The sequence below is a fragment of the Rhinichthys klamathensis genome, unplaced genomic scaffold, assembly GCF_029890125.1.
Source record: "Rhinichthys klamathensis goyatoka isolate OS25496 unplaced genomic scaffold, OSU_Roscu_1.1 h1tg000169l_1, whole genome shotgun sequence".
Taxonomy (NCBI): Eukaryota; Metazoa; Chordata; class Actinopteri; order Cypriniformes; family Leuciscidae; genus Rhinichthys; species Rhinichthys klamathensis.
In genome coordinates, this window is record NW_026606700.1 from 2631488 (window position 1) to 2648191 (window position 16704).

Consider the following 16704-nt stretch of genomic DNA (forward strand, 5'->3'; position numbering starts at 1 on the left):
TGATCAGACATGCAAACTTTTGCATGAATTTACACTGTAAAAGTAATAGAACAATAACTGATTAATTACTTATTGGCAGTATTTTTGACAAGAGGCGCTATATTCAGTGTGTAATTAGTCAGTTAATGAATTTTAAGTTGATATGCCCCCCAAACGGAATAAAAGCATTACTCCGTCTGGAGTAACTCCAACTGGGACTGCTGCTGCTAACAAAAGCTGGGAAACGGCTCTTACTGATGCTGTATTTGACGAGGTAACATTTAACTTAAATTATGCTTAATAAACTGTCATGTTAAAACGTGTTTGAAATTTCTAACGTTACTTAACTGTGCTCAACTTAATGTTGTTGTTGTTCTTCTTCTGTTCTTCTTCTTCTTATATAACTCTGTCCTTTCTCACCATTATGTCCTTTCTCACCATTATGTTGTTAGGCTGAATGACAGTCACAGACACAGTCACTATTCACTTTCATTGTATACAAAAAGGTTCAATGAAGTGAATGGTGACTAAGGGAAGGTTCTTAGTCCCTGACATCCATCTGTTTTTGTGTACATCCCTTTAAACAAAGAAATGCTAAATCTTATAGCAATAGCCAACAAGCCAGTGCACAGCTTGTAAACACTGCAGAATATAGAATTGCTTCATCAGACAAAAAAATAAGTATTTTTTTCCCTCATCGGAATCATCTGTGACTCTAGAATGACTGGAGGGCCAGTCTGTCTATGGTGCAGGCAGAGAGAGCCGAGGACGAACAGCTCATAAACGCCCTCCAGCAGGCCGTCCAACAGCCCCTGCGCAAGCTTTTCAGTGTGCTGTCCTGGGAGGACACTCTGGAAAAGGTTTCTGATCAAATTATATTTCATTAATGAAGTAATGAAATATAAGAAATAAAATAAAAGAAATATTAGAATCAGTCGCGTAAATAAACCAATCTTTGGCATTTTTTGCGTAAATAAACCAATCTTTGGCAAACCAATCTGTGACACAGATCAATGAACTTGGAAATCCAAAGACCAGAAAGACTAAAGATGGTCCCATGTTTTTTGAGGTGGGTATTGTTATTACCATGACAAATTGTAATCTCAGTATAGCGTTAAAAATAATGTATAGATTTGTATTTTAGAATCATAATCATAATTTTCATAATGTCTTGTCTTTTGAGACCTTTAACCAGTTAGAAAGTAAAAATGACAAAATAATGTCAAATTATGTCAGTAATTTGTGCTTCTGTAGGTGACTGAACTTGCAAAGTCTATGATGGATGTTGGAGAGGAAATTACTGTGGACCTGATGGCAAAATTAATCAAGTTCCAGCTTCTGACCATCAAAAACAATGACTTTGCAAGACAGAAGGTGAGAGGTGAGCTTTTGCTGAGCAGAAGGTGAGAGCTTTTCACCATTAGCTAAAGCATGTATTGCAATGTATGTTGACTCATGTCATGGTTATTCTATTATTTCTCTTTATAATAAACAGATTGACACTTGATTTGTGTAATATTGTATACAACTGAAAGCTTTTAAGACTGATAACCAGATTGTGAACAATAATTTATGGAAAAAATACTATATTATGCAGGGGAGAATTACATTTACACTTAATATGTGATGACACAGATTTACTCTGCAAAATTCTAATCAAATATACTATGCAAACATTTTATCATACCTATGTTTTCTGATAAACAGTAACACAGAGTGTGTATTATTTAAGGCTGTAGAGGAGAATGCTCATGTTAAAGCGGGCCTGAATTCTGCCAGCAAGGATCAGGGGGGTAAAGGAGCAGCAAAGGGGAAAAAAGCTGCCGAGCCTCCAGTTCCAACTAAAGACACCAAACTCAAACGCAGAGGGGAAGAGGAAAATACTCTCAAATACATAGGTGAGGCCTGATCACAGTTACTTAAAAGGTTAAAACTAGGAATCCAGTTACCAAAAAAAAAACAAAAAAAAAACATTGCTTCTGGTTGAATATCCTGGAAATAGGTCAGATTTGAAAGTGAAATGGGTTGCAAATAGTGTTTTAATATTGAGTTTAAACATATCTGTCCAGATGATGAGCCTGATGACGGGCCAGAGCACTACATCCTGATAGTGGGATTCTACCAACCTCATCTGATCTCTGCACTGGACTCTCTGGGTATCCATGTGTCCAATGTTATAAAACTGAACTTAGAGAGAGAAGACCAATCAGAGGCAACAACGGAAACAGCGGCAGAGGAGAACCATCACTCACCTGAAGATCAGGGCAAGTTACTAAGAATTTCATTGAACTTATTCCTTTCAAATTATATTACATAGTGTATGTGTAGTGTATACAAAGGGTATACCTATACATCAGGATTTAAAGTCACCAAATTTGAACTTGTCCTGTGTTCAGAAGTTGAGATTCTTAAGCAAAGAAGGCAGCAGGAGCTAGATGTGTTCTGGGAGCAGTTGGATCAAGTCTTGAACAGTGGGAATATGGGATCCAGACTCAGTGATGTGGCCAGGTTGAACTATAGCGTGAAGATCCATTTGCTGCCGCAGGACAAAGACAATGCTGAAGAAATGGTGAACATGTACAATTTCTTATACCACACTGCACTTTACGCAGAATTTTTGTCTTTTTTTTTAGTACAAATATCTAAACATTCTTAAATCAAGATACACTGGAGAAGCAAAATGACTTAAGATATTAAATTTTACTCTCTGAAAAATGTATCCAAATGAAATGAGTTTATGCTTAAAACAAGAAAAAAATATCTGCCAATGGGTTAAAAAAATAAACTTAATTCGAAGGGAAAACAAAATTGTTTTTCTTACCCCAATTGCAGTTTTTTTTCTTGTTTTAAGCAAAAACTTTTTTCTTTTTTAGAAAACAAAACTAAATATCTAATGTCATTATGCTTCTCAAGTAAAGGTGCGCATAAGACCAGTGATTCAGCTTTTATTTAGTGTGCTTACCCCCAGTTTCACAGACATGGTTTAAGCTATCCCAGACTAAAATGCATGTTTGAGCTGTTTTAATTGAAAGCAACTTGCACTTACATATCTTAAAATATGTCAGTGCCATTGTTTTGTCTGCAGAAGTTTGCATATTACATTATAGTACTATCATCCACTACTGTCTGTAGCTGGCGTTTGGAGCTGCTATATTTAAAAGTGTGGCGTGTCTGGTGTATGACAGCCTGGACTGGAGGAGACAGTACAGCCATTATCTCAGCTGCATGAGGTTGATCCAGGTGCCTTTGTCCTGCAGATCCATCCCACAGTCCCGACCGCAGAGCTCCACTGAGGTAGACGACTGCCTTTACTGATAGTAGTGCTGATAATATGCCAAATAAACTAGCCAGTGATAAAAAAAACACTTTTTAATCAGTTAAAGTCCCCCTGTAGTCAATAATTTATCTCTTAAAACTAATCTTTGATCACCAAAATTACATATTTAAAAAAAAAATCCTTGAAAAAAAATCTTCTTGCCCTAAAAATAGCTTGAATGCAACTCTACACTCTTGCCTCGTGGTTCTATGAATATGTAAATTTGCCCCGCCTCCACTTATTCACACCAGCTCAGAGATCCACTGGTTGACGATCACAGGTTGACGTTATTGGTTACAAGGTAGTTTGTGATGTCAGAAATATCAGGGATTTCAAACTGCGTTTTTGAGACTGTCTTTGGTTCACTGCAGTTTTAAGGAGAAAATACTCAGCAATGGTGTTGACTTATGAATTTGCACATGATTTGTCTTAAAAACACCACATAGACATAAACAACATTAAAAGCTTGATTTTCACAGGGGGACTTTAATTTCAGAAGTGTATTGTGGCAGGATGTACATGTTGGTTTCTTGGTGCTGATATTTATCATGGTTTGTGTTTTAGGTTGTACAAACTCCAAGGAAGAAAGTAGTGTCAGAGGAAGACCCTGGTACAAGACATGTTACACTGATTCTGAGCTTTGGTTTTACCAATACATCCTTTACACACACACACACGTTGTGTTTTCATGTTTTATGGGGACTTTCCATAGACATAATGGTTTTTATACTGTACAAACTGTATATTCTATCCACTTACACAAAACCTACCTATTACAGAAAACTTTCAGCATATTTACATTTTCAAATTACTGTTTTCCTCACGGGGACCAAAAAATGTCCCCAGAAGGGGATATAGCCATCTTTGTGGAGACATTTTGGTACGACCGTACGACTGTTTGATTGACGCACTTACAGTCCAATAATTCTAGGTGGTCTTGGAAATGATTGGCTGGAGTTTTTCGAGTCCTACCCGTTCCACAGATGATTAAATTGCTTAATTTTTATTTCAGTGCTTCTAACTCAGTGGCTGTAAGTGGGTTAGGAATAGGATTTCAAGTGATTTTGAAAAAATGGTCAAAAAAGAAAATCACATACCCCACCTTTAATGTATTAACTAACATAAACTAACAATGAGCAATACATTAGTAACAGTATTTATTCATCTTTGTTAATGTTAGTTAAAATACAGTTGTTCAATGTTGTCCAAAGACATGCAGGTTAGGTGGATTGAACATGCCAAATTGGCCCTATGAGTGTGTGTGTGACTGTCCCAGCATTCTCAGTGAAGGAAGTCAGAAAGGGCATCGGGTGTAAAAGCTGTGCCAAATGCAATGTGTGTGTGCAGATAATTCAGATGGAGCGGACCCTGCAAATGAGCGGGACTAACACTAGGAAAATATATTCAAAATAAGAGCACAAAATCCTGTGCTCATTCACACATATTGTTCTCTGTTGTGTCAGTGTGTGCTCCAAAACTGACGTCTTAAACTGACTCTTTGAGTTTCCTCAGCAGAGCCAGAGTCTCCTGTTCAGAGCACAGAGGTTGATATGAGATACTACTGTGACCTACTGGACAGGATTCCTACTGAAATCACATCTGTATCTCTTGTATTACATTGCATGCTGGAGCAGGTGAGGGAACTTTGTAGGATTCAATATAACCTTTAATTTAAAGAGATAGAAGACTGTTAACCTTAAACTGTATTCGTAACATGAGTGAACAGACTAAAGAGACAAAAATTGAAGTGCAGACATTTCTGTAAACAAGCTGTTAAGTTCTTTTAAAATTTGTCAGCTAAATTTGTCTTGTTTCTTCCTGTGTGATGTATAGGTGGTGGCCTCAGAACAGGAAGTCAATGCAGGATCAGTTGATTCAGAGCAGCACTTTGATAGAACAGACCAAGATCTAATCAGTTATATGCTTTCATCTGTGTTGAGTCTGCCACAGGATGAAGAAGACAAGAAGGTAAAATGCCTGCTCACACCAATGGTACAACAACAAAAGTCACTGGGTTTCTAAATCAAAATCAATCTTTATTTGCCATAATCTGTGTTTGTTTGATGGCAGGAACTTATGAAGGATCTTGGGATGCAGAAAAGCCCAATGAATGCAGATCAGAAACACCCTCTCTTGCTCAATCACCATGATGAGAGAGCAAGGAGACTCCTTCAGCTTCCTGTGAGCATGTGAATATGCAAACTGTTTCCCATAAATGCTTGAAAGCACACACAAATGTTTTATTCTGCACATTTGCCCTCTTGGATATATCGATCATGTTTCAAACAAGCACATTTAAGCTTTAAGTCACCTATAAACAGTGTGTAAATACATAAGATGCAACTGACACAACTGTTATAAATAAAATCCTTATTCATATGTTGAATTCAGATCCTGGATGGTTTTGATGTTGTCAAAATTGAAGCGGACATCATGAAGCAAAGCCTTGTGTGGACCAACCTGATGTTCAGACACACTGAGAGCACCACTGTTAGACTGGCCAGATCACAGGAGCTAATGCACTTCTGCACTGATGGTGAGAAATAAGGACAATGACTTGCTGTTTTAATTGGACCTATAGTCCAGTTTTCTTCCTAATGCAATGACTTAATGTGTATCTCCAGAGTCACTGAGCTGGTCTGAGCTACAGAGGCTTCTCCAGCTGTTTGTGTTTGAGAGCATGCTTTTGACTACAGTGGATGAGAACGGCTGTATTAAAAGATCTCAATGGAACCTTTCAAACCCCACACCATGGGACAACCCTGTTGAATTCACCAAACACCTGTATTGGAGCAACAGCAGGACACCAGGTGTGAAACCAGCACAAGATCATTCATTGCAAATTCATTCAATTTCTAAACAAATATTTTTAAAGCAGCGTTGAAGTTTTTAATTGTACACATCAGTTGTTTTATTTTTAAAGGATCAGCAAAAAACAAAGCTGGGACTGACAAACCAACGGTATGATTGAAGTTTTGAAATAAAAAAGCTGAAGTTAAACATTTATCTTGACACTATCATTAACGAGTGATTGGTTTTTAATATCCTAATAACTTATATAGGATAATGAAGTAACTGTAACAGATCTCCAGAAGACCTTGATTCGTCAGCTGGGACACTGGAACTTTGTAGAGAAGCACAGTGCTTCTGTATTTCCCCAGGTACCCACCTTCAAATCTCTGCTTATAATATTTTTGCGATATAATTATAATATAATATTGTAATAATTTCAATATAATATTTTGAAAATCTGAGAAATTTTTATTAAAAAATGACAAATGAGTAATCTCTTCTCATATTCAGGTCCTTCAGTCTGCATCTGAGACTTATAGATGTGTGGACACATTTCACTGTACCAGAGACAATGCCACATATATCATCTGCCACAATCCCATGAGCCCTCAGAGGAGTTGCAAGGAATTCTGGGATACATCACTTCACACAGATGTGGGCTTCAGGTACTTTGTCTCATCTTAAAAGTTTTACATGGTACAATTACCCAAAGCCAATTTATTTCAACATTTATTTGCTTAACATTTTTTTAATAAACATTTTTTTAATAAACATTTTTACACTATCAAAATGTAAAAGATTTATTTATGGATTTCAAGTTTTCCTATATGTTGACAGTACTGGAATGAACTAAGAACAGTGAAATAATTGTATTTAAAAATAATTATATTTTGATATAATATAAAATAGTTTTTTATATTATATTATATTATAATATTCTTGTAGGAATTATTTGGAATATGTGGCAGACTCAATCAGTGAATGGACCAGACAGGAAGAGGAAAAATGGCAGATGGAGCAGGAGAAGAAAGAAGCGGAAAGAACTCCCATCCAAACCCCTTCAGAGGCTGACAGAAATACAGGCAACATATCTAATGTCTAATATATGCGTCTATAAGCAGGATCATGTAGATAACATCAAATATATATTAAAATATGTTACTATGGATATAATGATGTGCATGCTTATAATTGAATTTCTTTCTATTAGACTCTTCAGCGAAGTCCCCAATCTCAGACACATTAGAACCATATATAAGAGAGGATTCTCTCAAAGTGAGCTCAGATGTTGATTGTAACATATAAATATTTTAGTTATACACATTTTCAGATTTCATGATCCTTACACTGGTCCTTTTTCTGATGTATTTAGGCATGGAAAATTGACCAGGAGAGATTAAGGGAGGAGGAGCAATCCAAAAAGACAAAGAAAGAAAAAGGAGGAAAAGCAACACCAAAAGTAGAAGAGAGAATTGACTCAGTAAAGGAGAACAAGAAGACTTCAGTGTCCTCAAGAAAGAGTAGAGACAACATGTCCAAAACACCCAGCTCGGCTACTAAAGACAAAACTAGAGATGTTCCAGAGACGCCTCAAGAACCAGCAAATGAGAGAAAAACAGATGTCTGAAAATATATATAACCACATAAAATGCCCATAGTCTAGAATTGATGATGCTAAGTTTGAAATTAATTGGCTAAATGTTTGTGTATTTCACATAGGTATTCACAGGCTACAGTTTAAATGGGAAACTGGTGCAGGTCACTGGCAAAGTTCAGTCTCTCTATCCCTGTGATGGAGGACAAATAGATGTGGAGAGTTTTCACTTCATACAAGGTTTGAGAAATCAAACATGCCATGCACAATATACATTTGCTATTTTAGAGCTTCTTGTACATCATTTCTGTTATTTTAGATCTTTTATACCTTAATTATATGATTGGTTTCCATCTTAAGGAATGACACAAGTGAAGGTTTGTGTGAAGAAGGATGGCCATCAGTTCTACACAAACATTTCAGAGAGAAAAAAAGAGGACAAACTAAAGGATTTTGACATGTTCACTAAACAAGGTATGTGTTGCAAACATAATGTAACGTAATTTAGCCAATTTCATTCAGTAAAAATCACTTATATATATATTTTAATATTTACACATATTGTTTTGCCCAATTCAGCCACTCTTGGAGTCAAACCAGATTGTGAGATGGAGAAATATGGCTCTTTTTATGCTGTACTGGCCAATGGCATTCGACTCTCCTGCTGTCAGAGCAGCCCGAATAAAACAAAAAGTCAAGCTCTCCAGCTCACTGTGCCTAGTGCCTTCTGTACAGACCAACAGGAACAGGTGATTGGACAAACAATAATAATGGAAAAATGTTGGTTAGTAAGGATTTACATTAGTTAGGTGTAAGCTAGTTTAGCATGCAATTTATTTTAGGCTGATTATCATAACTAAATAGCCATTTTCTCCCTTACTAATGTTTCCTAGGTACCTGAGGTACATTGTGAGCCGATGGACGATTCCTCTCCTCCACCATTCCTGAATCTACATGTATCTCTTCCCAATGGACTTATCCTGCATTTTGATTGTGAGGACTCAGCAGGTGAGATATTTTCATTGATAAAAAGCTTGAGTACATAAAATTCATGCACCATAAGTTTCTTTCGATGCAGTACTTTTTTATGTCTCTAAATTATTTCTTAATACAATGAATAAAAGGAATTTATATTAGTTTTCTTTTATCATAAAATAACATTTTAAATAACTTAATAAAAGACACTGCACAGCAGGAATGACCCATACAAAACATTTTATTTCCAGTCTGTATTAATCATTGCAAAAGATCAATAAAAAAACCCCCACATTTCATGAAAATATATTTTGTAAACTGTCTATAAATGTAGAACCAGCGTTTAAGATTGAAGAATAGGCCTACGCTGTTTCAAGCATAGAGAGCAGCTGTAAGGTCATATCTTTGTTTTTTAGATGGGGAATCTTGTGTCCGATCTCTTCTGATACGACAGAGATTTTATAATGCTGGATCTAGTTCAGACCTGACCCCAGACTTCAGCACACACACTGAGGTCTCAAGGGTCATCACCGGCACAGGGACTGTCATCAAACACAAGAGAGATGGATCTACTGAGGTATTCACATATACACACGATTGCACGTCAAAAATGCACTTTTTTGCTACATAATACAGATAATATAGCACAAAAAGCACACTCCTAATGAAATCATGACTTCAGAGGAAGTATACAGTATATATGTGTGTATGTTTCAGGTCCTGTTTGCAGACGGAACCGTCAGTAAGAGTCCAGACTCTGGACCGGTGTGTGTGATGGTTCTACACATGCCCTTAAAGAAGGCGGAGCCTATCAAAGAGCTGACAGTGGACACCAAAGACACTAAAGACAAGAAAGGTAGCAATTAGCAAACACATGTACACATCTCTTCGAATATTGAAAATCTCTATGCATACTGATTTATTTATTCACACTATGTATGCACTACCATTCAAAAGTTTGTGGTTGTAAGATTTAATTTTTTTTGCCAAAAAACTCTCATGCTCACCAAAGCTGCATTTATTTGATCAAAATATTAAAAACAGTAATATTTGTTAAATATTATTACAATTTAAAATAACTGTTTTATATTTTAATAAATTTTAAAATGTAACTTTATCTGTGTTGGCAAAGCTGAATATTCAGCATCATTACTCCAGTCTTCAGTGTCACACGATCCTTCAGAAATCATTCTAAAATGCTGGTTTGCTGCTCAAGAAACATTTCTTATTATTATCATTGTTGAAAACAATATTTTTATGTAAACCATGATACATTAATGAGCAGAAAGCTGAAAAAGAACAGCATTTATTTGTTTATGTTTATTTATAAATGTCTTTACTGTCACTTTTGATCAATTTAATGGATCCTTGCTAAATAAAAGTATCAATTGCTTTAAAACAATGTCTTTTGTGGTTCACAGGCAAGGCTGATTCTAAGGTAAATATAGAGGATGAGCAACACATCTCTATAGAAAATGAAAAACCAAAAAACTCCGTTGAGATTACTGGAGGCTCTTGGACCACCACCACCCCCTCTGGCCTAAGAGTTGCCACTGTGGCAGGAAAGGAAGTCCAAGTACAGCCGATACTGGCCTATCATGCTACAGATCCCTTTAGTGGGACAGTGAGTGCCTCGTCAATTAGAACTAACATCTTCTGTGTCAATAGATGATTGTTGTAATACAAATGTTTCATGTATAGGTTGTGGTCACAAGAGAGGACAAAATGTTGTCTGTGTTGAAGAAAGATGGAACCGTGATAGTAGATCACGCAGATGGAACACGTATTACCACTTTCTACCAGCAGGGGAAGCTACAACAACAACTGCTCCCAGGTGCAAGAGTCTTCTTCATGCTGTACTATCACAAATAGTTCATACAATCTCGTCAGTAAGTAAGAGTTTAAAATCTGATTTCAGGAGAAAACCTGGTTAGAGTGGAGAAAGCTGATTTTGCAACGGTAATAATGAACTGTGAGGGAAGAACATGTGATGTTTTTTTCGGGGATGGTACTTCAATCACCGCAACTGCTCATGGATCATATAAAGTAAGAAGATGGATGGAAGAATATCTGTGACATATGTGTGAAGTGTGAACATCATTTGTAAATCCTCTCTCTGTCACTTTAATGTAGATTTCTCCTCGTGATGGCGGTGTCCTCCATATTGATAAGGATGGTGGAGCGGTGTACACATCTCATCAGTCTAAAGAGGGACCGGAGAAAGACCCACCAGGCCAATATGTAATGAACCACGGAGCAGATGTCCTCTGTCACGTGACGGACCCCGAGGGGAACTACTTTCAAGTACTTTCCATGATAATGTCTATAGTAAACATAAAAGCCAGGTTTCATTGGCAGGGCTTAGATTAAGCCAGGATTAGGCCTTAGTTCAGTTAGGGCATTTAAGTAGCTTTTATAAACATGCCCTATATAAAATTACTGGTATGCATCTTGAGACAAAACAATGGCACTGACATATTTTAAGATATGCCAGTACAAGTTGCTTTCAGTTGAAACAGCTCAAACATGCATTTTAGTCTGGAAACCGGGGGAAAATGTTTCACATTTTTTATTTTATATCATATTAACAATTTTAGGTTCCGCATGGTCATGAAAAACCTTCAAATTTTAGGTATTACATGACAGGACAGTAAATACACTATATATATATATATATATATATATATATATTAGTTATGGTCAGCGCTAAAATATTTCAGTTGGTTATTTCATCAACTATTTTTGCAAGCACAATCTTTATAAACCTTTTGTGTGTGTGTGTGTGTGTGTGTGTGTGTGTGTGTGTGTGTGTGTGTGTGAGTAAACCCTGTCAATTAAAAGTGTAGCTAACAAAGTCAAGAATATTTGTTTTTTGTGAACATATTGCAATTGATGTTACAGCTAAAATGATTTTTTAAACATTTGAGAGGATGTAAACATGACAGTGTTAAATATTTTGAGTTGGCTTTTATTTTTATATTTTGTTATGTGCTTTTCTAGTATTAACTTTCATCAAGGTTTTTAAGTTAAAGTTTTTCATCTGCTATTTATGTGTTTTTTTATTTCAGCTTCATTTTCAATAATGGGAAACAATTTTTAACAGACTCTTGTATCCTAGTCATTCTGAATAAAAACCCAGAACATGCTAATGCTGTGTGCAGGTTAATGCAGATAGTCAGATCACTGTCACGACTAACGGATCAGAAATGAGAGAGACAGAAACAGAGCTCCAACAGAATGCTGGCTCTAAAACACACCCACCCAGGTAAGTCCCTCAGAAAACACACCCAAGGTCACTTAAAATTAAAGGGATAGTCCACCCAAAAATGATGTTGTAACCAAACATTTTATGGTCTCCACTGATTCCATAGTATTTCTTATACTATGGAAAACAATGGGGACCAGCAACTGTTTGGTTACCAACATAATTTTTGACACTTCATGCAGGTTTAGAGTGTGTAAATTATGACAGGATTTTCGTTTTTTGGTTAACTATCCCGTTAAAGAAAAGCAGATTTTCTTAAGAGATTATTAATGGCTAAAGACATGAAACTAGAAGAGCTGTGTAGGAAATCAGGGACTACAGTTTGAGGTCATTTTAGAAAAATATTGGCTGCAGAATGCAGTGATCGACCAGTCAGAATCGAGTATTACAAGGCGTATTATATTTTGTTATTTTGAATGTTGACTTTTTTAATGTAGTTACATTATGTTATGCTTATGTTGTCACTCACAGATCTGTTGTGCAATCATTGGCTTTTCTTGTCCATAAACAGTACCGTACAAATGTTTTAGGCCACAAGAAAAATATATTTAAAACAGTTACGGCAGATTTTTTTGGAACGAAATTATTGCTTTTATTCAGCAAGGATGCTTTAAATTGGTCCAAAGTGATAGTAAAGACATTTATCATTTCAAATATATTTCTATTTCAAATAAATGCTGTTCTTTTGAACCTTCTGTCCATCAAAGAATACTGAAAAAGTATTCACACATTCCACAAAAATAACTGTTTTCAAAGTTAATAAGAAATGTAATAATATGAAATCAAATCAGCCTATTAGAATGATTTCTGAAGGATCATGTGACACTGAAGACTGTAGTAATGATGCTGAAAATTCAGCTTTGCCATCACAGGAATAAATTACATTCAAAAATATATTTTAAACGGTAATATTTCACATATTACTGTTTTTACTATATTTTGATCAAATAAATGCAGCCTTGTTGAGCATAAGAGAACTTTTGAACATTAGTGTATTTACTTAAACAAATTACATTGCATTTTATTATTTGCATTCCAAGTGAAGAATGAAAAACCGACTTGTTACTTTTTCTTGGGTTGTCATTTTGAGGTTGTTTGTGGTACACGAGGATGGTTCAGCTTCAGAACTGCTGAGAGCACAAGATATGGAAGATCTCCTACAGAAGGCTTACTGTGACTCTTCTATCGCCGTTCTCACTGACCCACTACCAGACTCACAACGTGAGGACAGTTTACATTCATCCTGTGCATATTATAAATGTTGTTTAAGGCAAGTTTGCATAAACGCAGCAAGTAAAATATCGAAATTATTTTTCTCCTGCATTGATTTCTCTTCAGAATCATTTGGCATCACTCTGCTAAGGCCCTGCCCAGAGATCAGCACTCATTGGCTCTCATCCAACCAAGATGATGACATCATTCCCACCAACCTCAAATCCAGGAAATGGGAGTCATTCCCTGCATCTGAAGTAATTCGTAATCTATAGGTGTTCCATCTAAACTTTCTTTTAGTGAATCTTTCTTTGGCACAAACAACCAGTATGTGTTATATTGTCAAAACAAATCCACATTAAATATCCCTTTTTTTAGCCCTCAAACATGTTTGGAAATGCCTATGTGTTTGAGTATGCAGTTTAATGTGAATCATCTATTATTTCATCTCTGGTGCTTAGAAGAAGACTCCAGGCCCCCCTTTTGGGACCACTCTTGGTTGTAGTCTCGAATTAAAGGAGAAACCCTTGAAGTCTTGTTCCATCCGCATTCAAACAGTTTTGGAGTGCCCTGACTTGCTGCTGGTGCGTCAGATTACCCAGCACCCACCTGTCACTGAACCACTGCGCAGGAAACTACAAGACAAAGTCAAGGTGCTCTAATTCCTGTCACAAAGTTAACCTTTTTTAACCTTCCTGTGTTAATATAGTGTGTCGTTAAAACCACAATATTACCAGACCTCACTAGTGTTCTCTTTTCACTTCCCTTCAACCTACTTTGTTTGTCAACTGACCAGTTACTAAATGTAATTCTTTTTTTAAAGTGTACGCAGTGGTTTGATTTAAACATTTATAACCATACCTATTTATATATCACTATTTTCCCATATGGTTAAAAAAAAAAAGTTCTGACCTGAATATATTTCAAACTAATGCTAAATATATGTTGAAAACAGTGTGGCTTAATAAAATCGGTTTTGTTTAAACCTTCAAATGCCAAAATATTTTATAAAATGTACTTTAAGGGTCAAGAAAATACCATTTCCAAATTTTAAAATACATTCAGGGTAAATGCTAAATGTTTATATATATATATATATTGAACGATTTAAATATATTTAAACGGACAATATATAAAATATATATTTATGTAAATATATTTAAAAAAAATATATAGCATATATATATATACTGTATATGTATATTTGCTCTATGGGTTTACTCAAACAGGCATATTTGGAGCAGCTGCTACAGAGAGAGAATGAATGGGAGAAGATGCAGTTGAAGGACCTTCGGACAGCAGTGGAAAAGGTTCATCAGAATGATCTACTGCAGCTTGTACTGGTCAGACAAGATCCAACGTCATATTCTTAAATGAATTACTGAAATTCAGATGTCTGTATTCTAGTCTGGCTTACATACATTTAAACTTTGTTTGTTTTAGTCCCTGTCTGATGCTGTAGATCCTCCGGTTGAAATGGAAATTAAGTCTCTTTCAGGTGAGAACATTTATTTATTAGAACATACATTCTAAATATAATTATAAAATAATATTTATTGTTTAAAAAAGAAGTTAAAGGTATCCACCCAACATAATTTACTCACCCTCAATTTGTTCTAAACCTGTTTGAGTTTCTTTCTTCTGTTGAACACAAAAGAAAATATTTTGAAGAATGCTGGTATCCAAATAGTTCCTTGTCCCCATTGACTTCCATAGTATTTTTTCTCTATACTATGGAAGTCAACGGGGACCAGCAACAGTCTTTATTTATGTTCAACAGAAGAAAGTACTTCATGCAGGTTTGGAACAACTTGAGGGTGAGTAAATTATGACAGGATTTTCATTTTTGGGTGCATCCCTAAAAAATAATAATAATAACACTTTATTTAATCATTCATTAATGGTTTAACCCTCCGATGCACGGATTATTGAATTACAATATTTTAAAACGTATTTTTATATCAAAAATAATAATCATCAAAAATAATCCACAATTTTGTTTAAATTATGAGTTTGGAGAGTGTTAAAGATCTGTGCTCTGCAATATTAAACAGCAGTAAAAAAGTAAATATATGATTTTTAGCTCTGTTAAGCTCTGTCATTGGTCTCACCTTCACAGTTTGTCTGTTTTTGTTCCTGTTCCAGCTGATGTGGCGTCTCTCTATACACAAGCAGTGCGAGCAGCTCAACACCCCCACAAGCTACAGGAAAAGACAGAACAGAAAGTTTTGTTGTAAGTGGTATTGTTCAGTATTTACTCATCTTATCTACACATGTAATATCTGTAAATGTAGACCAGAATGAGAGTTATTAAAAACATGCTTATCGCTCAACATTTTAATGGGTAAATTTGCTCAGCCAATGGATTAGAATTCATAGATAAGATGCGACTGAAAGCGGGAAAGCTTGTGGTGACTAATTGCACTTGTACGGTTTGCTTTCAACTTCTGCTTTAACAGTGTCAGTAAAAAGAAGCAAAAGTCAGTGTGGGAAAAAAGGCTTAACCAGAACAGGTAAACAGTTATTCTGTTTGAACGGTTTCGGTTTGAGAAGCTCAAAGCAGGTAATGCATAGATGTTTTGTTTGTCCAACCTTCAGGCAAGAACTCCAGGAGCAGAAAAGACACCGAAATGCACTCAGACACCATATTGTTACTCCATACTTTCACCCTGAGCTGAAGGAGATTGCACTTTTTACAGATGAGGCTAGTACCACCATATGAATATTTAATCGTAATCATTTTGTCTGATTGTCTTTGTAACTTTTTCTATCAAATACTGTTTATTTAGAGCAGGGATTCCCAAACTTGTTTGCCAGTCGAACCCCTTTGACGTAAAATATTTACTCAAAGTCAAGCAGAAATAAAATTTGAAATGTTGCCTTGGCAATAAAATGAAATGTTTAAGTTGAAGCACTAAAATTATTAACTGGAAATAAATTCAAACTAAAACTGATACAAGAATAAATGAAACCTAACCAATAAAATGACAAAAGCACATAATGAAATTACTACAAATTAAACTAAAATTAACATGAAAACTAAAAATATAAAAATATAATTCAAATTATTAATAAGAAACTATAATAAAAATTCAAATAACGCTGCTTGAAGTTCATCCAGACATTTTAACTTATTTCAGTGCATTTCATATTTTTAAGAGATTTATTTTGAATGTTTGTATTTAAAAGTGATTTATTTAAATTTTTAAGATTGAATTATTAGCTGCCATTAAATGGGTGTGCACGGAAATGCTTAGTAAGCTACATGTGATAACGAATGATTCAGCAGAATAACTGCACATAAAAACTGCACTTGCTGTGCTTTGTAAACAAGTCTGTGTGCTCATGAAGAAGTGCTAATTTTAAAATTGCAATTAAAACCACAAATGATCACCTTTCAGTGATGGCAATATTTTTTTTATATAATCTCAGACTCAGTGGACAAACTTTATGTGGTAAAACATGATTTCTGTAAATGATACACCTGTAGCAGAAAGGCCAGTGTTTGAAACAAGGAAATCCCCTCACTGCTGTAAGTCAGTCCGCTTCGGTTCTTCTATTGCAAGAACA

General features: G+C 35.5%; 1 protein-coding gene across 1 annotated transcript; it reads left to right on the forward strand.

Annotated features, from left to right (window-relative positions):
* Window positions 1-44: 44 nt before the first annotated feature.
* Window positions 45-16532, forward strand: spag17 (sperm associated antigen 17). The gene is made up of 40 exons (XM_056259530.1): window positions 45-253; window positions 699-839; window positions 989-1048; window positions 1234-1353; window positions 1697-1877; window positions 2049-2243; window positions 2376-2548; window positions 3112-3273; window positions 3860-3905; window positions 4811-4929; window positions 5129-5263; window positions 5366-5476; window positions 5687-5831; window positions 5920-6174; window positions 6219-6256; window positions 6358-6456; window positions 6599-6753; window positions 7034-7184; window positions 7313-7363; window positions 7461-7709; window positions 7808-7922; window positions 8043-8156; window positions 8262-8431; window positions 8576-8690; window positions 9074-9234; window positions 9375-9513; window positions 10079-10281; window positions 10359-10491; window positions 10576-10703; window positions 10791-10961; window positions 11819-11922; window positions 13013-13143; window positions 13261-13391; window positions 13596-13787; window positions 14364-14477; window positions 14578-14632; window positions 15280-15367; window positions 15594-15647; window positions 15733-15942; window positions 15986-16532. Exons 1-39 carry the CDS (start codon window positions 143-145, stop codon window positions 15854-15856), a joined length of 5139 nt encoding a protein of 1712 aa, XP_056115505.1. The 5' UTR covers window positions 45-142; the 3' UTR covers window positions 15857-15942; window positions 15986-16532.
* Window positions 16533-16704: the final 172 nt, after the last annotated feature.

What these genes read in the sequence shown, in the direction of transcription:
- spag17 (XM_056259530.1), top strand. Translation starts at nt 143, where the DNA reads ATGCCCCCCAAACGGAATAAAAGCATTACTCCGTCTGGAGTAACTCCA. An exon ending in ATACAGGCAACATATCTAAT is followed by an intron (nt 7,185 to 7,312) that starts GTCTAATATATG and finishes TCTTCAGCGAAG; the next exon opens with TCCCCAATCTCAGACACATT. An exon ending in GGAAATTAAGTCTCTTTCAG is followed by an intron (nt 14,633 to 15,279) that starts GTGAGAACATTT and finishes TTCCTGTTCCAG; the next exon opens with CTGATGTGGCGTCTCTCTAT.